Consider the following 24212-nt stretch of genomic DNA (forward strand, 5'->3'; position numbering starts at 1 on the left):
AAGCCAGAACAGAGGAGGAAAAGCCAGAACAGAGGAGGAAAAGCCAGAACAGAGGAGGAGCAAGCTGGGACAGAAGAAGCAAACTGCACCTGTCACTGTAGAAAAGTCAGTGTGCTAAATGTTTCTTTTCCAACTTAGGTGTCTTCAAAGGGTTCCAGCTGAGGCATTTTCCTGCATTAATGAACACATAGGGTCTAGGACCACCCCAGAAACTGCTGACTCCAGGGACAAGTGTGTGTTGCCAGGCAGCAGCGACTGAAGGCAAGGGCCTGTATCAATGATCCACTGGTCACTGGTTGGGTAATCAATTGTTCTTGCTCCTCTGCCCAGACCTTTGGTACCACTGCCCACCACTTATTCACAGTGTCTTCCTTCCTCTTGTGATGTTAGACACCGTACAGGCAGGCCCTGCATGGTCAGTGAAGAGGAAGACCAGGTGGAGAAGAAGGGAAGATGTGCTCCCAGCTTCAGGTGAGGAGAACTCCCCGACAGCTCTCAGTGTCGTCTCACACATAATTTCCAGATACTGAGAAGGCAAAGCCCATTGGGGCCCAAGAGAAACGATTACCTGAGAACACAGCATCTCTGATGACGAGACCTGGGTCTTCCTAGATGCTCTAGTCTACACACAGGCAGCCAAGGTTTGAGCCCGGCTTCCAGTTGGCAGTGCTGGTTTGTTTGAACTAAACCTGCTGCCTTTCCGATTGTCACATCTTGTCCGGTTGTCGACCCTGTGCTGCAACACTGTCTAGGGACACTATGCCTGAATGTCCATGGACAGCATTTGTGCAGCCAGCATTTCTCCACAGAGAGAAATTTACTTGATTGTATTTTATGTTGACACTTGAGGTTAAGACACACTCTGTCTCCTAGCCATGGATTAGCTGCAGACAAGAGTTTTCACTGTGTCATCCAGTGTGTATACGTGAATTGTGTGTGTTTTCTGCCCAATACAAACAGGAAAGGAGATGGACATAAAGGAAAGTTTAGGACCTGGAAACAATGGCCAGGGAGTTATTGCTTTCTTTTAATTTTAGTTGAACTGCAGTGAAGATGTCCTTAAAATGTGTTAGCCCTAAGTAAATAATTTTATTATAAAACTCTTTGTAGTAAGTAAGTGTGTGTTCCATGCCATGTGAATTCTGTCAGAATTTGAAGTAGGACCAGACAACCTAATTTTGGTTGAGAGTCCTTCACAATGTGCTGTGGGCAGGCCCACCCAGGGCTGTGAGCAACTCTCTGGGTCTCCAAGAAGCCTGGGATGCGGTCCCCCTTGGAGCCCGCTTGCTGGGCCAGGTGGGCAGGCCGGGTGTTGCCGTCTTGCAGGTGAGGAGACCACAGAGAGGAGAGCTTGTGATCCCTTACTTTATCAGGTTGAGCTGCTGGGGCTAACCCTGCTCCAAGGCCCATGGCACTTTCACATTTTTTGCTTCTTTCCACAGTCACTGTTCTTGTTCTTCACAGAACATATTTTCATTCAACAAAAAAAGAGAAATAGTTGAAATATTTGACTTAATATGTTGTCATTTTTCTTTATGCCCTGCAAAGATTCCTTTAAATATCACATTTTCCCTCTAGAGCTATATGGAAAAGAGACAGTCCCCATACTAGGGAGTGCCATGGGACAGTTCCGTAGTGTACCAAGGGTCTTCCAGGCGTGTGTGTAACTAAGGAACATAAAATCACTGACCCAGTTCTACTTAAAAATGAACATTACACCTGATTTACCTGTGTGAAAGGAGTATTAATGCAATGCGGTGGGCTGAATGGTTACCCCTGTGCAAAGCAATAAAGGAAACCTCAACTAGAGTTGGAGCTGGGAAGGCCTGTAGAGCAAGTCTCACACTATACTGCTCATCCATGACCCTTAACAGGAAGAGAGGTACCTCCATCTCCAACAGGAAGTTTCCTCCGCTTTACTGCTAGCAGGAGGGAGGAAGATTTCCTTGTTGCCTAGCAACAATCCCAGCCCAATGGAAAGTGCCACAGTTCAGCCAATGAGAAGCTATCACCAACCTTAACTCTTACTCTCCTCCAACTGGCTTTCTTCTAGAACAGCCCCTCCCAATCCCCTTTTTTCTCTGTAAAAGCAGTTCCTTCTCTATTTTTTGGACTTTCCTGTGGTTCACCACAGTGCGCATGTCCCAAATTGCAATTCTTTTGATATTCCAGAATAAACTCACTTTGCTGGTAAAATAACTGGCTATATAATTTTAAAGTTGACGCTCCAAAAGGATATGTCCATGCCCAGGTGCTGCGAATGTGGCCTTATGTGGAAAGGGTCTTTGCAGGTGTGAATAAATGGAGCTAAGGGTGGACCCTGATCCAGCAATAGGTACCTTCACAAGAGAAAGGAGAGGAGGTCTGAGGCACAGACACAGGGAGAAGAGCATGGTTGTGGCCACAAGTCCAAGGATGCTTGGAGCCCCCGGTGGCTGGAAGAGGTAGGAACAACCCTCCTCTAGAGCCTGGGGCACCCTGATGTCTGATGTCTGTCCTCAGAGCTGTTAGAGAATAAATTTACATTGTTCTAAGCCACCATTTCTGTGGTACTTTGTTGTGGCAGCCACAGGAAATGAACACATGTGAGCATTATTTTCAACAGTCAATAAACATATGAAGACAGGCTTCTACTGAATCAACTGACCAGATGACATGTGACAAATGTGACAGGGCAGTAGGGTGGGAGAAGGGAGGAGGGAAAGGGAGGGTGAAGATGGAGGGGAGGGTGTGGGGAGGGGAGGGGAGGGGACATTTACCTTCCTCTTTGTTGCAGCTGGGACTCTCCGCTGTGGCACATGAGGGGCCGCTGGAGCCTGCCTTTCTGGTCCCTGCAGCTTGTCCTCCTAAGAGACCCCAGGGCCTGGCACTCACTGAGTGGTGAGAAGCCCGGTGGTCGTCGCTTTGGGAGCTTCTAAGGGACCTGTCCCAGGACCGAGACCTCCTGGGAAGGGTCCTCCCCGTGGCTCCTGGACTGTTCTCTTGACTCGGACTCCCCCTTTCTTTCTGGGTTGGACTGGCCTCTGCCCCAGACCCCTTGGTCTGGGAGCTACAGGCCTCATCCCCAAGGGACTCCTCGGAGCTGGAGCCCAGGGGCATGGGGTTCCGCAGGGCCTCCATGTAGGACTTCCTGAACCAGCGTCTGGCTTCCATGCTGGCCTGGTCCCTGGGTGGCTGCCTCCTGGAGCTTGGACTGCCTGCGTCCCCATGGAAGGTGACGGCCTGGGGGCTGTCCTTCTTGTCCAGGGTGTCCAGCCACCCTCCTGGTCCTTTGGGGCTCCCAAGGGGCTTCCCCAGGCTCCACTCTAAGAGGCCGACACCTACAAGGCCTCTGTCAGAGCTCCCAGACACGGCCCTGGGTCTTTCCCACTCAGCTCTCTTCAGGTAAGGAGGATGGCTGGGCTGGTCACTGCCAGGATGCCCGCTGCAGCAGGGTAGGGTTGGGGTGTCGCTGGAAGGGGTGCTCCCTCGCAGACAAGGGCTGGCTGTGGCTGGTGCTGGGGCCAGGTCCTCCCAGGCACTACTGGGCGGTAGCTGCTGGGGCCCGGGACAGCTGGAGCAGCTGGGCTGGACAGTTCTGGTCACGGGTACAAAGATGGGGTCTGTGACGTTGCTCCACGGGGTGCGGTAGACCGCTGAGCCTGAGGTCAGCAAGCAGTGTTGCAAGGGGACACTGTTCCGCTCCTCATTCACCCATTCCAGGAACTCTCCTGTGAAGACGCAGCTGTACATGGCCTCAGGGACAGAGACTTCTTCTGAGCCTTGTCCGAGCCGAGAGAGGCATTTTAAGACCAGTCTGGCTGACTGCTTCCTCACCGATGTGACCTGCAGGTAGAAGTCCCCAGGCCTGAGCCTGACTCCATGCAGGGATGCCAACTGCACCGCCACCTTCTCGTGGATGCACAGCAGCCAGCCCTCGTGGAAGAAGATACAGCCTGTGTACCTGGCCTGGGACAAGAGAGGTGGGAGGGAGACCAGCAGCGTATGGACCTGTCAGAGCCAGGAACCTGTCTCCACACTGCGGGGAGGGTGAGAGACTGGGCCCCCTGCACCTCAGAAAAGCGAACCATCACTAGGACCGAAAATAGGGGTTTCTTTCTGGTTAAGTGAAGTCCATTAAAACCCACTTTTACAGCTCTTCGTGGGAGGCTAGGGAGAGGAGGGCACCAGGGCAGGAAGGGGGAACCCCAGGCACAGTCTGACCACAGGCAGCTGCAGCAGGGCCCATGGGGCTCTAGGAGCTGGCCGCACCTGGGCAAGGGGCTGGGCTTTCACACTCTTGTCCCTACCGGCCCTTGGTCGAAGCCCTACAGCATTTATGGCTTTCCCCGGTGCCCATGGGCAGCCCCCCAAGGAAAGCACTGCTTCTGGAATCGCAGGGTGGGGGGTACAGTGATGGGATGCTGGTACCCAAGCAGGACACCAGCAACATGGGCTGCAAGCTCAAGCTAATGCAACAGGGTCCTTTCTACTTACTTGAAGAAGTCAACAAGGTTTTACAACCAAGCTGTAGACTATGGGGTGAGTTCTGAAGTGCTTCTTTGAAAAGAACTCACTCTAGAAAAGGCTTAGACTTCGGGATGGGTGGCACACAAGTCAAACACGGGCACTGCCTTTAGAAAGCATGAGTTCCAGGCAGTTTGGGGAATGCAGACATGTCAATAGCTGCAGCTATTGGCCCTGAGCTAACATCTGTTGCCAATCTTCTTCTTTTCCCCGTCCTCCCCAAAGCCCCCCAGTATATAGTTGTATGTTCTGGTTGTAGGTCCTTCTGGCTCTGCTATGTGGGATGCCGTCTCAGCACGGCCTGATGAGTGGTGCTAGGTCTGCACCCAGGATCTGAACTGGTGAAACCCTGGGCCGCTGAAGTGGAGTGTGCAAACTTAACCACTTGGCCACAGGGCCGGCCCTGTTCCAACAATTTTTTGTGAAATATTTATGGCTTTTTACATACAGGATCATGTCATCTGTGAACAGAGATAGTTTTACTTCTTCCTTTGTGAATTGGATGACTTTAATTTCTTTTTTTCTTGCCTAATTTGTCTGGCAAGAACTTCCAGGACAACGTTGCACAGCAGCGGAGAAAGTGAGGAAACTTTTCAGTCTTTCACCATTGAGTATGAAGTTAGCTGTGGGCTTTTCACATATGGCCTTTATTCTGTTGAGGTAGTTTCCTTCTGCTCTTAGTTTAAGTGGTTTTATCATGAAAGGGTGTTGAATTTTGTCAAAATGTTTTTTCTGTATCAACTGAAATGAGAAGCTTCTTCAGGTTGTACTTGTGGGGGCTTTGGCTTTGATGTCGTAATAACACACACCACACGAACCACCGAATTATGTGCAAACTGCACATCGAGGGTTTGAAAAGGAAACAAACAGAGAGAAGAACATCATTCTTCCCAGCCCCAACGCAGTTCACAGTTCTGAGATTCTCCTTGGGCAAACTCACCATGGCTTTGATTGTAAATCTTTTGGCTCCCCTGGGGTTGCTGCCAAATTAGCCAGATGCTATAAATCTTCTAGTCATGTTCCAAATAGTTCCAGTTCTGAGAAAACTCCAGGTTGCAAAGAGTAATTCTTTCTCTGGTCTCAACATCTTCTCCAAATGGTGCGCTCAGGTTGTTTACAGTGTTTTAAGGAAGAAGTGTCAGAACCAAAGTTTTTAATTTGAGAAGAGGTCAGTGGGCCTCACTGTTTAAAAGCCACAGTTCAGCTGCTAACAATAAGCGCAGGGTCTTTCTTTATAACGGGCTCTCACAAAGTGTCCAGGAACCTGAATTTCTCAAGATCATTAGCAGGCTTTCAATCAAAAGAGATGCATCACACCAGTTACTGCAATATTTCATACGTCATGCTGACTCCACACTCAGCCTTCCTCATGCTCTTCACCCCTAACTGCAGGTCTGAGTGTCTACCTGGTGCCATCTCCCTCAGCCCAAAGACCTCCTTTTAGCATTTCTTGTGTCGCACCTCTGCTAGCCTATTCTTGTGCTTACCTGAAAATGCCATTATTTCATCTTTATGTTTGAAAGATATTTTTGCTGGATATAGAATTTTCATTTGAGTTTTTAAAATATTTTAGAGATGTTTTTCCATCATCTCCTGAAGTCCAATGCTTCTGAAGAAGGGTCACCCGTCATTCTTACTGCTGCCTCTGTGTGTAAAGTGCCTTTTTTCTCTGTTAGCTTTTAAGATTTTCTCTTTACGACTGGTTTTCAGCATTTTAATTACAATGTGTCTGTTATTTTGTTTTCATTTATTCTGTTCTGAGTTTGATGAGCTTCCTGGGTCTATGGGTTGCTGTTTTTAACAAATTAGAAAATTTTCCAATAGTATTTCTTCAAATATGTCTTCTGCCCTATTTTCTCACTCCTCCCCTTCTGGAAATCCAATTAGGCATATGTTTAACTGCTCAACACTCCCACAGGTTTGGAGGCTTTGCTTATTTTCCCCCTACTCTCTTTTCTCTCTGTGCTTCCGTTTTCTTGATTTCTTTTGGCATGTCTTCAAATTCATGTATCCTTTCTTTTGTTGTGTCCAAACTACATTAATCCCAAAGATTTGCATTTTGTTCTTTTTTTATAGTTTTCAAATCTTTTCTGACATTCTCTATCTCTTCGTCTACTTCATCCATATGTTTATCATAGTTTTTAAAGTCTTTGCCTGATAACTCCAAACCTGGGTAGTCTATGAGTCTGTTTCTATGGACAAATTTTTCTCATGTTTATGGTTGATAATCTAGTCCCTTTGCACATCTCACAATTTTTAAATTTCATGCCAGAGTTTTGTCTCAAGTGGATAATTCTTTTTTTTTCTTTTAAGGAGGAAATGCTCTTTCCTCTGTTAGGCAGCTAGGATGAGTTGTTTATCAGTTTAGTGCATTTAGAAATAGAGCTGGTTGGGGTGAGTTGTGACTTAAGCTCTATCAGAGCCTTAGAATTCAAGCTCCAAGAGTCCAGGGAGATATCTCACCACTTTCCAGCTCAGCCCCTGACTATCTTGGCCACTTGAGATATCTTATAAAATTTGAATTGGGTGGGGTTTGGTTCAGTTTTGGTTAATTTCAGTTTACCTCTGGTTTTAAATGCTTTGATGGTGAGTTCACAACTCTCCATCCAGGGGAGCCTGGTACCAATCACTGCCGGACTTTGAAACTGAGAGATGTTGAAACTATGAGACTAAAGTTTTATGACTGTGAGACCACGAGACCATGAGAGTTGGAGCTCATGATACTTTGAAACTGTGTGACTATAAGATTTTGAGATCTTTTGCTTTCTGTCTCCACCTCCCAGTCTCCACTTACTCAGCAGAATTCCCCATAAGAGAATTGCTTAGGATTAGTAGAGAAGATTATCTTCACATTCAAGGCTCCTTCACATTCTAATCTGATATGTCAGCCCTGAAGTTTCTTGAATTCAATTTCTCCTTATCTGAGCATAGATGGTCCTTCTCTGGCAGCTTACTCCTCCATCCATCCTCTCCACAACGTCAGTGACTGGCCCCAGGTATGAAAGTGTCTTCTGTTCTTTGCTCACTCAGGAAGGCATTGTTTCATCATAGTTTAGTTCTTTAGATCTTTCTGTATCCACAGCTCTTGGATGGCTTTAAAGGAAAGTGTAATTGTTTTGGTTTATCTAGGAATTTCTTGTTGTTTTGGCAAATGTAGAGGTCTTTTATACCCTTCTCCATCCTAACTGGAAATAGGACTCACCCGTTCATCAGCTCTAAATGTTTTGCCAATTTCCTTTATGGTTCTCTGCATGACCCCTTCTCTATTTAGATGTACATTTGCAATTTTCAAAATACAAGGTTTTTTAAAATTGATTTCTAGTTTTATTGCATTGCAGTCTTTAGATATCAATTCTTTGGTATTTGTTTACACTTTATGGCTAATGGTCAATTTTTGTCAATTTTGATAAATGTACTGTTGCCCACAGCTGCAATGGGCAAGGAATGACAAGTACTGCCAAGGCTACTTGGTTGTTTAAGCAATCAAAGTTTATTGATAAAGGGAAACAGAACAAGGAGCAGGGATAAAGGGGAACAACAAATCAGTACTTACAACATCCACACCACCGTCAGCTGGGGAAGTCCCAATAGTTTGTATGGCGGGTGGGAGTGCCGATTGTCCGGGTTTGAGGCAAAGCGTCCTTTCCTCAGCAAGACTTCCAATTATTCTATGCCTGTGACTCCCTTTTATCCTAAGCTTTCTCTGGGTTCTGACTCAGGGTTTCAGACATTTGGATACTTTGAGTTATTTCTTCTTGTTCCCACGGATGTGGTGTTTTTATCTTTTTTGTTCCCACAGATGGGATGTTTCTAAAGTCCTTTCATGTGCCCATTGGGGTGGCCAGCCCAGACAAGGAACATGATGCAGGACATATTTTTTTGTAACTTGTGCCTTAGAGTCAAGGCCAAAGTGGCCAATTTTGGCCCCGAGCCCAGACACATCCCTTTGTGTGGGGCCCAGGCCCAGTTTCCTTGGAAGGTGGGGCGTCAATAAACTCTGTGCACATACACATACACTTAAGAAGAATGTATGTTCTGTAACATTCTCTGATTGTATACATTTTTGAGATAAATGTATATCCTCTAATTGTAAAATTTGACCAGAATTTTATCAAATTTTGGACAGTGCGCCATGTGTGCTTGAGAAAGATGTGTATTCTAAAATTGTTGTATTCTAAAAGGACTCTATGCACGTCCTTTAGTGGAGGAGAGATATCACGTGTTCAGACGTATATCCTAAGTAAGAAGTGGTCTGCTTATCCTGTTTGCTTTGGAGAGAGGTAAAATCTCCCACTCTAGTTATGAATTACTCTATGTTTTAAACATTTTCAGGCTCTGTTGTTGTTAGGTGCTACAGATTGTTATGTGTTCCTGGTTATTACTGGTTTTCTTATTGAATGATCCTCTTTAGCTCTAACAATGCATTTTGTTCTTTACTGTATTTAGTATGTTACGAACATTGCTACACCAGTTATCCTTTGGTTAGAATTTGGCTGGTCTACCATTGTTAGTAACTGTTATTCTATATGTCGTGCTTTTTCTTTTTCGTGTCTGTGTTTCCTTTACTCCCCTCTTTCTGATTCCATTTGATTTCACTCTCTTTATTTTATCCCCTTCCCCCTGCTTTCCCTGCTTTGTAGAAACATTTTATTTTTATATCTTTGGTGATTACTTTCTTTAAACTTCTCCAGACATTTTCAGACACAAACTGTGATGAAACAAAGTTACAAATAAGCCAATGAGTGATTTTAAGCTCTTCTTGTATCTATGGAGCGATGGGAGAACGGTGGTGGTTGAAATTTTAACTTAACATGACAATTTATCTTAAAATTAATATGATTAATAATGATCTCCAAACCATATACTTCTACAATAGTGATTAAATGAATAAAAACTTCATTAAATTTATATTAACTAAAATATGTTTATATTCATAGCTCTCAAGATAAGTTCATTTTCTCCTATGTCATACATGATCAAGTTTTATTTTATTAAAAAGTAAAAAGAAATATAAATATGCAAATAGCAAGACTGTCCCTAAATTTCACTTTGTGCTTATCAAATTAAATACTCATAAATATGTATCCATATTAAAGAGTAATATTATTCATTTGGCTTTCTCAGAAGATAAGCAATTTTGTAGTGGGAAGGGGGATGACTCATGGTTAAAATGGAAGGAAAAAGAAACTTAACAGAAGAAAGAAGGCAAAATATTAGATCAGAATAGCTTTCCAAGAAACACTTTGAAAGGAAATGGGTATTTTGAGATCCGACTTAGAGCAGATTGGTTCCCTGTGCTGCTGTTTCTCTCTCCTGATGAGGACCTTTCTTTGCTTCTTCCCTATGTCAATCAGCGTTCTTTAAATGTACAAAAGGCACATAATCACAAAGGAAAATGTCCTCTGGGTAGACTACTTCATACAAAGAATAAAATCTGGGACATCTTCGGTCATTTCTACCACGATCATTCTAGCTAAAAGACCTTCAAAGAATTTAATAATTCAAAGTAGCCCAGTGGTAGTTTTTTTTAAGCCCTAATTCAATATCAGTGGAGTGATAGAAGGTGCTGATTAGTAAGGTGCTCCTTCTTAAGAATTAGCCATGAATCTTTCCAGTGGCTCACTGCAATATACCCACAACTTGACTATAATTAGTTTTAACTTTGCTTCAAAAATAACGTATAATAAAAATATCCCAAAACTAAACACAAGAAATTCATTAAGCAGGGTTTATTTGTATGTACAGGAACTGATCCGGTAAGTTGGCTTTGAGATGATTACTCAGGAGGGTGACCTAATTCCTTCATTCAAACTCAGTGGAGGGAACCAGGTGGATGTCTGCAGACAGAACAACTTCTACACTCCCTGGCAGTCCCGAGAAGCCCCATTTCTGGGACACAAGGCCTTATTTCAGCAATCATTTGGGATGAGGGAAAGCAGGAGCCAGAAGCCAGAGGGAAGGAGCTGAGCCAGTGCCTATATGGACCAATAAAATGGAGAGAAGTGGCAAGATATATCCATTATGTGTCTAAACTCTATAAAATAATGGCAGAGGTTATAATTTATTTTTATTTTATCATAGCCTCACAGCTTTCTTTCAAAAAAAATTACCCAATGCTCACTGGTTTTATATTTGTTTTAATTACTAGTTTAATTTCAAATTCAGAGGCATGCACTCCTTTGCCTATTTCACTGGCGTATTTGTCAAATCTAAAATTATACTTACTCAGTTCAAGGTACCAGGTAATATTTTCCCTGTCTCTCCTTCCAGGAAAGAACAGAAAGGTGTGCCTTGAGGAGAAGTCCTCACACAGGCTGTGTCCCCTGAGGGGAGGGTCTCACATGGGCTCTGTCCCCTGAGGGCAGTATCTCACACAGGCTCTGAGTGAGGTCCCTACACAGGTTCTATCTCCTGAAAGGAGGTACTCACACAAGCTTCCTGCTGCAGGTGCTGCAGGGCCCTCTCGGCGGGGATGAGGAAATCAGTGAGGCAGCGCAGCCCGTCCCCTCCGTGGAGCCTCTCAGCCATGCTGAACAGCTGCCAGAGTACTGTGGCTGCTGTGGCCTCAAAAGGTGGGTAGAGGGCAGAGAGTGTGTTCTGGATATAAGTGTCATGGGATTCCAGATCCTGAAATGGAAGAGAAGATCTGGAAATTTAAGATGTCAATTCATCAGGCACACAGGACACTTTCACTGGCTGGCACTCAAGGGTCCACTTTGAAGCCCCCTGTCTTATGTCCAGGTATGTGAGTCATCTTAGTAAAATAGGGAAGGTGCAGGCAAATCCTCAGCATAGCGAGGAGTTCCTGTTGGGGATGATCTGCTGGTCCTTTGCGTCATCACACAGAGAAGCAGACTGAGGAAGAGCTCGTTCCTGCATTAGGTAGACCTGACACCTGTGCCTACGAGGGAACCCTAAATAACACCTGGTAAGTGAGGGTTGTCACTTATATCACATGAGGGACAACTGAGTTTAGATTTGGCATAAGTTCCATTCATCAAATTCTGAAACGTGCACCTTAAATGCTGCATTTTAGGGTCTTCCATGGAGCGTGGGGAGTTTCTCAGGAGGCCTTCCCCTTCCCTGACCCTCACCCTGGCGCTCCCAGTTCTGTCCAGGGAATGGGGGGCCCTGCGGGAGGACAGAGCTGGTCCATGCGCCATTTTACACTTGGAAAAGGAGATCATCCACAGCAAATACATTTTAATTGTATGGATTATTTTTTAAAAATTTAAATAGAAACTAATAGGGCATCCTTCATCAAAATCACAGAATTGTGCCAATTCAGTTATTCTTCAAATAGTATCATTGATACCTGATTTCCCTTTTACATTTTTGGTGCAATATACTTTTTTTTTTTTTTTAAAGATTTTATTTATTTTTTTTCCTTTTTCTCCCCAAAGCCCCCCAGTACATAGTTGTATATTCTTCGTTGTAGGTCCTTCTAGTTGTGGCATGTGGGATGCTGCCTCAGCGTGGTTTAATGAGCAGTGCCATGTCCGCGCCCAGGATTCGAACCAACGAAGCACTGGGCCTCCTGCAGTGGAGCGCGCGAACTTAACCACTCGGCCACAGGGCCAGCCCCATGGTGCAATATACTTTTATGAAAAGATGGAATGCTTTTAGTTTAAAAAATGTTTAATGCTATTTTTAGATGTAACATATCCTGGGCAAATACTATAAGGTTCATTTGTTTGGAAAAGAAACACAAGGCTACAAATAACAGTTAAAAGCCAAAGAGGTAAAAATTGGGACATGGATTTTTAAATGGACAATGGTTACATCTGAGACGACTCTGAACAGCTAATCATACAGATAGTTTCCTAAGGAAATTGAAATACAAAAGCCAATCCTCTGGGCCTGAAGTGCATAAGGACCTGGAGAGAGGCCATGTGTCCTGTCTGAGGGCCAGGCTGCGCAGTGCTGGGGAGGTGTGTGCTGCAGTGTCACTTCAGTGTCTGGAAACCAGTGACTCGAGGAAGACCTGAGCCAGCTTGGCTCCCATCTCCGTGTCGTATGGTGAGGCAGCAGGTCAGACACCTTCCGGAGCTCCCATGCCCCAGAGGGGCCTCCTATGTCTGTCTGCTCTCCTCCCTCCACATACCTGGCTCTTTCCTGCCAGGCAGGGTCACTCACTTCTTGATGGGAATTATCTAAATAATGATTTTGTCCAGAAAATGCCAATGTGGTCTGATTTCCAAAAACTCAAACCACACCCGAGTCAGAAGCAAACATCCAGTACATGAGAATGAATGGAGCTAGTCTTGAGCCAGGGGCATGACTCACCCTCCAGGGGCCAGACACGCTGTGACATCCTTATAGAGATTTGAAGCAAATGCTTAACTGTGAGCCTGGCAGGAAGGAAGTGGAATGCAATCCTAGGGGACACGTCTTTCACGACCTATTTTGGATTTCCCAGGGAGAGATGGCCTCCAGCTGCTCCGATGCCCAAATCCAGGCCCATTCCTCCTGCAGACCCACAAGGCAGGACTTCCCTTGTCCAGCTGTGGTCAGCAAGCTCCCGTCGAGTCTCCTGGCCTCTGTTTCACTGGTTCATCTTCTGAAAACTGCCCAACATGAGGAGGAGAGGGGCTGATGCTCACTGAGGTCCTAGAGACAGCTCTGGTCACTCACAGGGCAGCCACGGCCTCCCTGGTCCCTTCTCTGCCCTTCGATTCCATCATGACTGGATCTGGCCCCCACACTCAGCTTGGGGGGCACCTTTCCACCAACTCCCACTCCCTGTGCAGCCCTCTCCACTCAGAGCCTGGTCTAGGCAAGAGCTGCCCAAGAGAAGCTGTCTGCCGGCCGGGAGGCCACTTCCCAGGTCAGGTAAGTTGAGGAAGCCTTGGGTAAGCCAAGTGAAACAACTGCTACAGCCTCTCAGATGCCAACGCACCCCTGCGTGACCACATGCGGGGCCCCCATGCAGGCCCTTCCTGGCTGTCACCTGCGCTCTGGGCACTTCATGACAAGGGAGAGACAGAGACATGAGGCCGTCCCCAGAGCTGCTGCCAGGGGAGCTCCCCAATCATCTGTGGGTGGTGCTTGTTCCTGCTCTTGGGGAGGGGCTCTGATGAATGAGCCAGGTTACACGACTGGAGGTGGACGTTGAGAGTCTGCACCTCAGAACAGATATCAACAAACCCGTGGCCTGAGGGCCATTCAGGCTGGAGCGCTGCAGCGCGTGCTCTGCACAGGCCGACTCAACTCTACTGACTGAGCGTGTCCAGGACACACAAATCATGAGGGAGAAGCAGATGCGAGGAAGCCTGAGAGCAGAAACCATTACATTCCAGCAAAATCAAATTACCTTGAATACATTCAATTCAGCTTAAGAAAACAGGAAAGTGTACAGTACATTTTAGAAATATTTCCATAAGAAACACTTAAAAAAGAACACTGTTTTGGTGTCTTAAAGAGTAAAGTTCAATCGTCTGGAACATTTACTCTGTTTAGCATTTCCTTCCCTGATGTTTGCTGGGCTGAACAGGTTTGTACAAGGGTTGGGTGTGTACATGAGGGCCAGTGAGTCTCTAAGGGCCAGTGTGCATATGAGGGCCAGGTGTCTGTGTGTGTGGCCACTGTGTAAGGGCCAGCTGTCTGTGTGAAGGACAGTGTGTGTGTAAGGGCTGGGTATGTGTGTGAAGGCCTGGTGTGTGCGAGGGGCAGGTTTGTGCTCGAGGGCTGGGTGTGTTGAGGGCCAGTGTGTGTGCAAGGGCTTCTGAAAGTATGTGTGCATGCATACATAAGCAGTGAGCCAAGAGAAACATGTGTGGGCAAACTCTTGAAATAGTTTCTAGGTCTTTGGGTGCAGGGGAAGAGAGGGAGTGGACACAGGGTCAGAGAGAACGTTGTGTGAGCACTTTAGCCTGGCCTGCTCTCTGTACAATATAACTCACCCGTTCACCAAAACCTGGCATACCAACAAGACATCCCAAATAAGAGGGACAAGAGGACACAATGACAGATGTTGACGACCTTGCTGGCAGTAAAGGACTTATTTCTTCTCCTTATATAACTCAGGATTCCCATTTCAACCAAACGCACACACACAGAGATGGGCTGACTTCAGACGAAGGACCTTTGCCTTGTACTTGATCATAAATCTTATGTGTCTTAGAATGTGATTATGTGTTAAACATTGGTTAGTGGAATGGCTGATCCAGTTCTGGTGTAAAAGCATTTAATCACCATTTTGCTGAACTGTGAATTCAATGTGTTGTCATTTGGGCAACCGCAGGACTGCCTTTAACAACAAAATTTATATATCTGGGAAAACATTTTAAAACTTCACTCTTCAACAAAGGATTTATTTTCCTAACTAACTTCAGGTAAAATTTTATTGAAATGGGGTGATTTCTTTTTTTTGAGGAAGATTAGCCCTGAGCTAACTATTGCCAATCCTCCTCTTTTTGCTGAGGAAGACTGGCCCTGAGCTAACATCCATGCCCATCTTCCTCTACTTTTATACATGGGATGCCTACCACAGCATGGCTTTTTGCCAAGCGGTGCCATGTCCGCACCCGGGATCCGAACTGGTGAACCCTGGGCTGCCAAGAAATGGAATATATGAACTTAACCACTGTGCCCCCGGGCCGGCCCTGAAATGGGGGTGATTTTTAAAGTCAAGATCCTTGTTTCTCCTCATCTTCATTCCCCTGTGACTAAGCATGTTCCTCCTGGCACCAGGCCCACGGGAGACAGCCAGTCTCAGCGCATGGACCCTCCCTGTAACTATCCAGACCTCGAAGTGCCTAAGATTAGAAGACAGAGGCTAGGGGCCACAGATGCACTGGTGCACCCGCCGTGGAGGGTCAGAAAAGACACCTGACTGCTTGGTTCTCAAACATGCACCAGAAATGGAAATGACCTGCTTCTTCCTCCCAGGGGGCAGGTAACACACCAAACGTGAAAGCAAAAGGACTGGACTGACAAAGGAGAAGGCCAGCTGATGAACGGGCGAGGAAGCAGCAGCAGTGCTCCATCCAGGCCCACAGGCTGCAGGAACATGGCTGAGGCTGCTCGTCAACACTCACATTTTAATTCAAGTGCAACATCCTTAAGCATGAGTGCAGATGCAAGCCCAGGACGGAGCCATGGGGCCACTGGAGTGCCTGCCGGCAGGGTGGGCCTAGATATCAGGATCCCTCTACCCACCGAGAGGGTCTGCAGTGGTTTACTGAGGGAGCTACCCCATCTCCCAGGGAATGGCACTCTGAGATGACAGACTGCTGGACAGCCAGGTCCCTGAGCAGGTGGTGCACAGACTGGGCTCTGAGACCCTCTCCCCACCCTCCCTGCTCAGATGTGAGCTAGTGGCTGACCCAGCTCAGTCCCTCACATCCCAGTGGGGACAGAAAGTGCAGGAACATCAAAGGCATTGGCAAAGCCCCCCTGGGGACGCCTTCCCTGCAGTCACCCTGATGACTGAAGGAGCCCAGCCACCCAATCCTGCATTTGGGTCTCTGCACCCCGGGGACAGTGATGTGTCTAGGACAGGACGCAGGACACTTAGGATGAGGTCGGAGTGGGGTGAGGGGAGCACCGGGCAGCCATGGTGTGAAAGACTGTACAGTCCCCTCCCCCACCATCAGCCAGGCTAGGAGGCTTTTCAGGGCCCAAGTCGTGTCGTCTCATTCCGAAAATCCATGGGGCGCTGGCCTCAGGGTGACAGAATGTGGGCTGGCGGCTCCAGTGGGTGAGAGGCGGTGGGCTGGGGGCATCAACCAGGAGGCAAGGCCTGGTGGAGGGACTGAGGTGGGTAGTGGTCACAAAGGCCCTTCATTTGGTCTGGGAGCTCGGCTCCTCCTGTGGGCCCAAGACCAGCCCCCAGTGATACTCCAGATGCTGCAGCCTCGGGGGGACTATGTGGGGTGGGGGGCATGGGGGCCTGTCACCCAGGCACTTCCACCCCAGAAGGTCAGGGTGGCTTTTTAGTTCACCGCTGTGGCCTTTACCTCTGGCCAAATTTTATTAACAAAAATCAGGACGTGTGGGCAGCAGCAGGCACCCACCGTGGGACAGGAGTCTTTCCTGCGGTCCCTCCAAGCAGGGCCCTGAGGATGGGAGGGGAGCCCACACCACGCCTCCTCTGCCCCACTTTCTGTCAATAGCGGCTTTCTCAGCCCCGTGGGCAGGAATGAGGAGGCTGGCGTGAAACCCACACTCTCCAGGAGGCTGGCTCTGGGCCGCCGCTCTGGTTACAGCCTCTCAGGCGCCCTTGACAGGGGCCTCCTTCCTAAAAGGGCACAGTGACAGTGCCTGGGTTCTGCCCAGGGTGCCGATGGCCATCTCCGGCTTCCTGTGCACACTGACCCAGAAACCACCTTTGAATCAAAGAAGATCTGTGTGGAAAGCCTACTCCCCTCAGCCGGGCTGGTGTGACAGCCTGTCTACATCTGGTCTTCCTGTATCCAGCCTGTCTACACCTGGCCTGTTTACACCTGGCCCGTCTACACCTCGCCTGTCTATACCCAACCTGCTTTCTACTTGAAGGCCTACTTTCTACTTTCTACTGTGAATTTGGGATTCCTGACCCTCACAGCTGGGGAGTCTGAAGATGTTTCTAAGGGTGAAGATTCTTTTGGCCCAAAGCTGGTCCCCAAGGGAAGAAGAGGGAAGGGAAACGCCTGTGCCTCCTCAGGTTCACACTCTACTCCTGGAAGAGGTCGGTCATCAACAACAGCAACACGCACCCTCAATTCGGCTGACGCAGACGCAGACCCTCAGGCTGGTAAGGGGCCTTGCTGGGCAAGTGTCTGGTGACAAATAAAAATGGCAAGCAATAGGATATATTGGAGTATATGAGGAAGCCATTTGGTATAAACCTAATTCGGTCTGACTTCTTTTTTTCCTCCAAAAGGGCCTGACTGGCTATTGAGCACGCACTGCATATCTGCTTAGACATTTCCTTTGGCCAGAACAAAGGCCCTTGAGATAAAGATGCAACTTCCCCCAGACATTAGCATTTTTCTTTAGGCTAGGAACTGATTGCTGCACTCACCTCCCAGCTCACCTGTGACCACCCAGCTGGAGACAACAGACTGCCACCCTGCTGTGTTCACAGAGACAGAAGACCTACCTGCTATTTCCATCAATCGCTGTGCCGACAGAGCAGTCTCGCGACTATTGTAAAAGGGACATTCCAATCATATGTGAAACATCCTCTTTGAGGGTATATAACGACCCTGTATACCCCCGCACCTCTTTGGAGTGCTCTGTTCCTTTGTGGAAAGACTCTCCCGGGTTATAATCCTCAGATTTAAGCTCAGAATAAACTCACCCAAATTTTCATTTATAGATTGGATATGGATTATTTTCGTCGACACTGGCTCTCCTGACACACATTTTTCCTGACTGGTATTCCACCGAAATTGGCTCAGGAAGCCATGGAGATGCGAGAGACCTGCAGCCGGGGAGGAAGCTCCGGGGGGCCCTCTGTCAGCAAGACCCCTTCCTCCCTAGTTCGACAGCTGCCTTTCAAACCTCTGGGTTCTAACAGCCCAGGGTGGTGCTGCTGCAGGACGGGCCCAGCTTTACATCTCCCCGCCCCCCGAACCCCAGCGTATACACCTGGCACAGGTGGGGCCGAGGGGACAGATGCCACCATCATCTGGCCAGAGCCCCCTCCCACACCAGCGTGTCGGGCGTGAAGCCTCAGGATGCCCCACAGCTGGCTCAATTCCCTCCCTCCATCCACACCAATACATCCACTGAGCCCCTGCCCAGGGTGACCCCGGCCCTCCACTAACTTACAGTGTGAGGGGGAAAGGATCTAAATAACTGACACAGTCCAGGGAATGAGGCCAGACCAGGAGCGGGCTGGGCAGGCGGAGCACAAAGCAAGCAGACAGCAGTGCCAGGGTGCAGGCCAGCCTCGCCACGGGAGCAGAGCGCAGATGTGAGCAAGGGCTCACTGGGTGGGCCGACCGGGAGCATTCCAGGGATCCTTTCTCCCTTCCTGCAGGGGGCGTGCCCACCCCTGGGATGGCTGGCCAGGGGCTGCCCAGGCTCTCTGAGGCCTCAAGTGCAACACCGCAGAACCCAGAACAGGACAGGATGGGGCCAGGGCCTGGGCGCCTGGGATGGGGGATGAGCAGCCAAGAGCAGGGAGCCCAGCAGGCCAAGCCAGGTGTCTGCGGGGCCAGGTTCTCAGGAGGAATCAAACAGTGAGGGAGCACTGTCCAGTGGGCCTCAAGGGCTGTCCCCACTGACACACAGACGTCTCATCAGGGCTGGCTCCCTCCTCCAGCAGTGAGAGTCAGGCGGCCAGAGCCGGCTTTACAGCGGCTGAGCACTGACAATGCGCCCATTATCTTCAACTCCAACAGCCGAGAAAGGCGGGTCTGCGTCAGCACGTCCCAGCAGGCGGGCCCCAGAAAGCCACACATTCCAGCCTGCTGCCCACAGTCTGTGCTGAGCAAACCCAGACGGGAAGCCAAGTGGACTGGGACTGCACCCTGGGCCTCTGTCTCCCCGCACGTGCATGCACACACAAGCACATGTACACAGGCATACATACATGCACAAACACGCGAGGACTGTGCCCTGTACCTTCATCTCCCCACACGCGTGCAGACGCATACACAGCGGCACACACATGTACACACACAACACTCCCCCCGCTCCTGCCGTGCACCCCCCTGGACTCCACCTGCTTCTTCCGCAGCCTTGTTCTCACCCGGATCTGCTCTCAGCCCCTGTCCTGCTGCAGGAGAAGCCACCAGAGTGGATGTCAGCAACTCACGGAGCTTGCAGAGAGCAGTTGTGAGAAAAAACTCCAACCTGAAACTCGTCTGTAAAGTGCAGTTTGTAAAGCTCAGTGTTCACTACACTCAGCACTAAACTCTGCTGGAGTTTTTTCTAGCAAACAAGAAGCATTAAAACAAATAAACATTCATGTATTTAAAAAGAACTCTGTGTATTCAGGTCTAAGATGTTTTTAAAATCCGAAGAGCAAAATTTTCAATCTAAAGACCGGGACCTCGTCTGAAAAACAAGGGGGCAGGACACGGAATTGCTGGATCCCTCGCGTGGAGCAGCCTGGGTTCCAGGTAACCGGGATGGTTAAGAGAGGAGCCACGCGTGCTCTCCTCGCTGCTCCTGTTCAACAAGGGCCCTGAAGCTCCAAGAGGCCTCCTCTCTCAGTGTGGCTCGCTTTCCAGTGCCTTCTCCCTTTTCTAACATTAACAATGGCCGCCTTTCAGGTTCGGGGTCCTGTGTGAGTTCTGTAAACCACAAATGCCTGCCGTCCATGAGTTCCTTCCTGATCTGGACCTTCAACAGCTAACCGTCAGTGACTGATGGCGATGTCCTAGGCTTGCCCGCCTGCTGAAGAAGCAGCAGGCCTGAAAGGGATGTGGTCTCTAACTCAACGCCTTGCGGGTGTCAAGGAAGGTGGGCAACTCTGCAAAAGGCAGTGGTTTCCAGGGAAATTTTGGCCACTCTGAGCAGATGCCCAGGACTTGGTTCCTAAGGGTTCCCTGAACCATGAAACCACAGCAAGGGCCTCAGAAGGAGCAGAAATCCTGCAAGGCCCGCAGGAAGAGGCCTCGGGCAGCCCCTGCCACCTGGACAATTCTCAGGTACCAGCGGGTCCCAGAGTCAGAGACACAGACGGGGGCTGACTCTTGATGTCCTGCATGTGAAGACCGCCAGGGAGGGGAGCATCCATTCCACAGAGGACTGGAGATTCAGGATGGCCCCACTGGCGCTGCCTCCATGCAGTGGGCTTCCTGGGCCAGGGTGCAGGAGGGTTTACACGACTGACGTCAACATGACCTGCCTGTCCCGGCTGGGGAAGCAGGTTCGGGAAGGCTCCGTCTGGGCCAGCGTCTCCCGAGCCTGCACCTGGCCCCAATGGTGACCCCGGCCACCACCTCTGATCCTTCCTGGGCTGAGGCAGTAGCGTCTGCCGCCTGAGCACCCAACTAGTGCTCCCTGGGACCTGACCCAGAGCTGCTGTAGCTCACCTCACACCTCCCACAAACCAGGGGAGTGTGCTCTCTCGAGCTCAGGACTGCTCACTTAGCACTTAGCTGTCCTCTAGTTGTGTCTCCCAAACCCAGTCTGCTTTCATCCAGTGCTGCCGGCCTGTGTGTTCACGGGGTTGAGTTACATCAAGAAACATCTACAGAATCTTCAGAGGACAGAGGCAGGGAAATGTGTGACCAAATGTTTATGACTAAGAAGCTCGGGCTCTAAAAGAGCTTCATTCACTTGGGAAAGATCCCTTGGAGGAACATCTATTCCCTGTAATGTTGGACAGAGGAAATGCCTGTGTTCCGCTAAGGTACTGAGTACACCTCTGTGGGGGGTGTGTTGTTCAAGGAATCCTGCCTCCCTGTGGAGGATGGCACGTCCCTGCCCGCTGGCGTCAGGCATGGCCACATGACAAAGAAATGTGGCAGTGGCAGATGCCAACTCCTGTGGAAGCTTTGAGAGCCAGCTCATGCTCCACCATTTCCCTCTGCCATGAGTCGACAATGCCCCAGAGAGAGGCCGTTCCATGAGCCTGGATCCCAGAGTAAAACTGACACGATGACTGTGGTGGGCATGTAGCATGAGCGGGTCACCACTGTGCCGACCACTGAGACTCGGGGGTCGCTGGTCACTGCAGCATAACCTGCCCATGCTGACTGCTGGTCCCCGGGGCCTGGAGCACAGATCCAGGGCACACCTGAGCTCAGGGCCTTCACCCACCCAGGCAGCTGCGACACACACCTTGGCACGGGTGACCACCTCTACCAAGGGGCCCTCCTGTAAAGCACCTGGAGGGACCGTGCTGTCTGCAGACAGGATGGTGCATCCTGAGCTGGAGCCGGTTCTCAGAGGCTTCCTGGGGAGACCCATGAGGGGGGTGAGGAGCAGAACCTTGTAGCTCCATACCCCGGCTGTTGGCATGCTGGATCCAGGGTGGGAGGCCCATTTGACAAATCTTGATCTTGTCTGTATTCCAGGAGGCTGAGAGTGTTCTGGAAACATCTCACGTCTGAGTTTCATCATCCACAGACTTTGCTTTTTCATAGTCCCAATACTTTTCAGTTTTTAGGGCCAAATTAGGAGAATGCCAAAACAAAGGGGCTATTTCTGGGTTCAAGTTCCAGGGCTGTACCTTGTGTAACAGGCCCAGGAGGTGAATCTAGAAAATAATGATTCTAAATATAACCCTGAAAGTGTCTCCTCTGAATTTGCACACGACTTACTGGATGGGACACACACAGCCACCCGCTGTCAGCTGTTCCAAAGCTGGCGTGCGGATTGCAGAGGATCCTGGGTGTTGGGCATTCCTGACAAGGAAGATGCTTTGACAACACTGCGCACTCAGCCCAGCGGCTAGCTCTGCCAGCTCTGCCAGCAGCATGTTGCAACGGCTCCTTTTCTAACTTGACACACAGATCCTACCAGGCTGGCTTCTCTCGAGTTGATGAGTGGAATGAGGCTGCAATGCCACTTTCTTTTCCTCCCCCCCGCCCCCCAACTCAGATGCCCAAATCCACCTGGAGCAAGGACTTTCCATGTGTCTTACACTCCACCAATTTCTTTTTAAAACTGGTTTTATGTTCTTCCTGCTTATTCCAGTTACCCAGACTCATGCAGTGTTTTTAAGAACTTGCTGAGGTGGAACAGGCAGGTGTAGTGAAAGGCTGTTCTGAGGAAGAAGTCTGGACTCTCCTTCCCACACACCTGCCCATTGACCCATCCAGCCAAGTAGTGGGACAGGCCTTTAGGTCCCTTCCTGTGTCAGAGGTATGATGAAGGGGCCAGCTCTATGCACCTTGCTCCATCTCCACTCTGGGCCTTGGTTTCCTCAGCTGGAACCCAGGAGGTGCACACAGGTGAGGACTGAGGGCAGGGACCTCAGACAAGGACCTGGCCCAGGCAGGTGCGCATCTGACAGGGCCCGCCAGAGGCTCTCCTCCTGAGGACAAGTTGCAGGGAGCTGCACCTCTCCTGCAGAAACACCCTTCAGCACTCAGAGGCTGGAATACGTCAGCTCAGAAGCTGCGGCCCTCGCTTCAACGTGCGTCCCTTTTCTGTTCTGGACCGTTCTGGGAGGACCTCATTTTCCCACTTTAATCATGTTGTCAGGTACCTGCTTTCCTATCCAGGGCTCAACATTAAACAGATCACAAATGGAATCAATCCTATGCTATAAAACAAAGTCATATACACACAACTTTCAAGCATTTCTAAAACCAATCCTCCCCAAAAGAGTCTCAGAGACAAAGAATATCAAAGTGCCTTCCTTCAAGGTGAGGAAACCGAATCAGCTGTGGGTTAACAGAGGTGTGCCAGCCACCCGGCAGCTGGTGCAGAGTGAGGGCTGGACCGTTTCCCCCTCGGACTCCTTTGCATGCAGCCACCCCGAAGCCAGGGCACAGGAGTGTTGTGCACCTCGGCTCCCAGGCAGCCAGCCGGGCGTCGAGGTACCTGCCCCATGTGTAGCTGCCGAACCTTGGCACAGTCATGCCAGCCTCCCACCGACCACCGCCGTGGTGGTGAGATGGCACTTCACACATTCGACTCCTGTGACCGTCACGACGACCCAGCCCACGCGTCCACATTCGTTGTGCACTCACGTTGTTAGCCATTCTGTCAAACTTGCACTGGCCTGACTTCACGGAGTTTGCCTTGCACTGACGGGATTTTATCTTCTGGTGAATCTCCCTCTACCAGCCACGCTCAGACTCTTCCACTGGGCGTTCTTTGTAAAATCTGCCTCTTCGGCCTCCAAACACCAGAAGGAGCACCCAGGATCTCCCCTGGAGGTGTGGGGGGACCCTGCTGTCACTCCAGCTCTTCTGTTGCTCTCTACAAAACACTCAGGGGGCAAACCACGACCCCCGGGATCGGAAAAAATAAGAGAAAACTAGGTTGTGACCTGAAAATTACATGAAACTCAAACTTCAGTGGCCACACATAGTCTGAGTGGGACACAGTGGCCCTCACAAACATGCTGCCTGTGACTGCTTCTGTGCTGCAAAGGCAGAGGTGAGTAGTTGTGGCCGAGACCACACGGCCCCTCAGAGTCTAAAATATTTACTGTCTGCCCTTCACAGAAGGTCTGCTGACCCCATACTCAGGGAAGGAAGGCCTGCCAGGCTGCCGAGGGGCATGAGTGGACAAAGGAAGGGGCAGCCCCACTCTGCTTCCGTCTGTTGCCCACGAGTTGCAGGTGGCCCGGTCCCAGCACAGCTACGCTTCTCAGTGGACAAACACCACCATTCTCTGATTCAACACTCAAGTTTCAGCTGATTGTCAGGACATGTGACCCTTCCTGATTCTGCTCAGGAACAGCTTTGCTGTGTGTGCGCTCTGAGGCTGGGCAGTCGACGGTCTTAGTCTCAGATCGAGGGGATGGCCACCCAGTGCCTCCATCTGGGGGTGCGTTGCTTTCTACTCATGGTCAACTGCATGGAAGATGTCTAAAAGCAGTCATTTAAAGTCCTCAGTTATCCTTTTTTCCCTTTCATAGCCTAATATGCTGCATGGGAATTCCCAGACTTGGGGGCTGTGAAGGTCTTGGGTGCACTTTCATGCCGGCATCTGATGGGTCGCCATGGCTGCACACGGGAAGCCCGAGCATGCCCTCACCACCTGCCCCACGTTCACACTGTCCTCACCCAGGACAGAAGCAGCTGCAAACCAGGGCTTGCCCTGGGCTTGGGAGCCCGTTGTGCCCGCAGTGACCAGGGAGCGAT

General features: G+C 49.6%; 1 protein-coding gene across 1 annotated transcript in view; it reads right to left on the reverse strand.

The window, feature by feature from the left end:
• PLEKHG4B (pleckstrin homology and RhoGEF domain containing G4B) overlaps positions 1-24212 on the reverse strand; it is a gene marked incomplete at its 5' end in the record, with an annotated part of 70155 nt that overhangs the window by 38391 nt on the left and 7552 nt on the right. Inside the window, 2 exon segments of the mRNA XM_046671222.1 lie at positions 2760-3948; positions 10936-11133. Coding sequence (XP_046527178.1) covers positions 2760-3948; positions 10936-11133 — 1387 coding nt within the window.

Source organism: Equus quagga, chromosome 9, assembly GCF_021613505.1.
Source record: "Equus quagga isolate Etosha38 chromosome 9, UCLA_HA_Equagga_1.0, whole genome shotgun sequence".
NCBI lineage: Eukaryota > Metazoa > Chordata > Mammalia > Perissodactyla > Equidae > Equus > Equus quagga.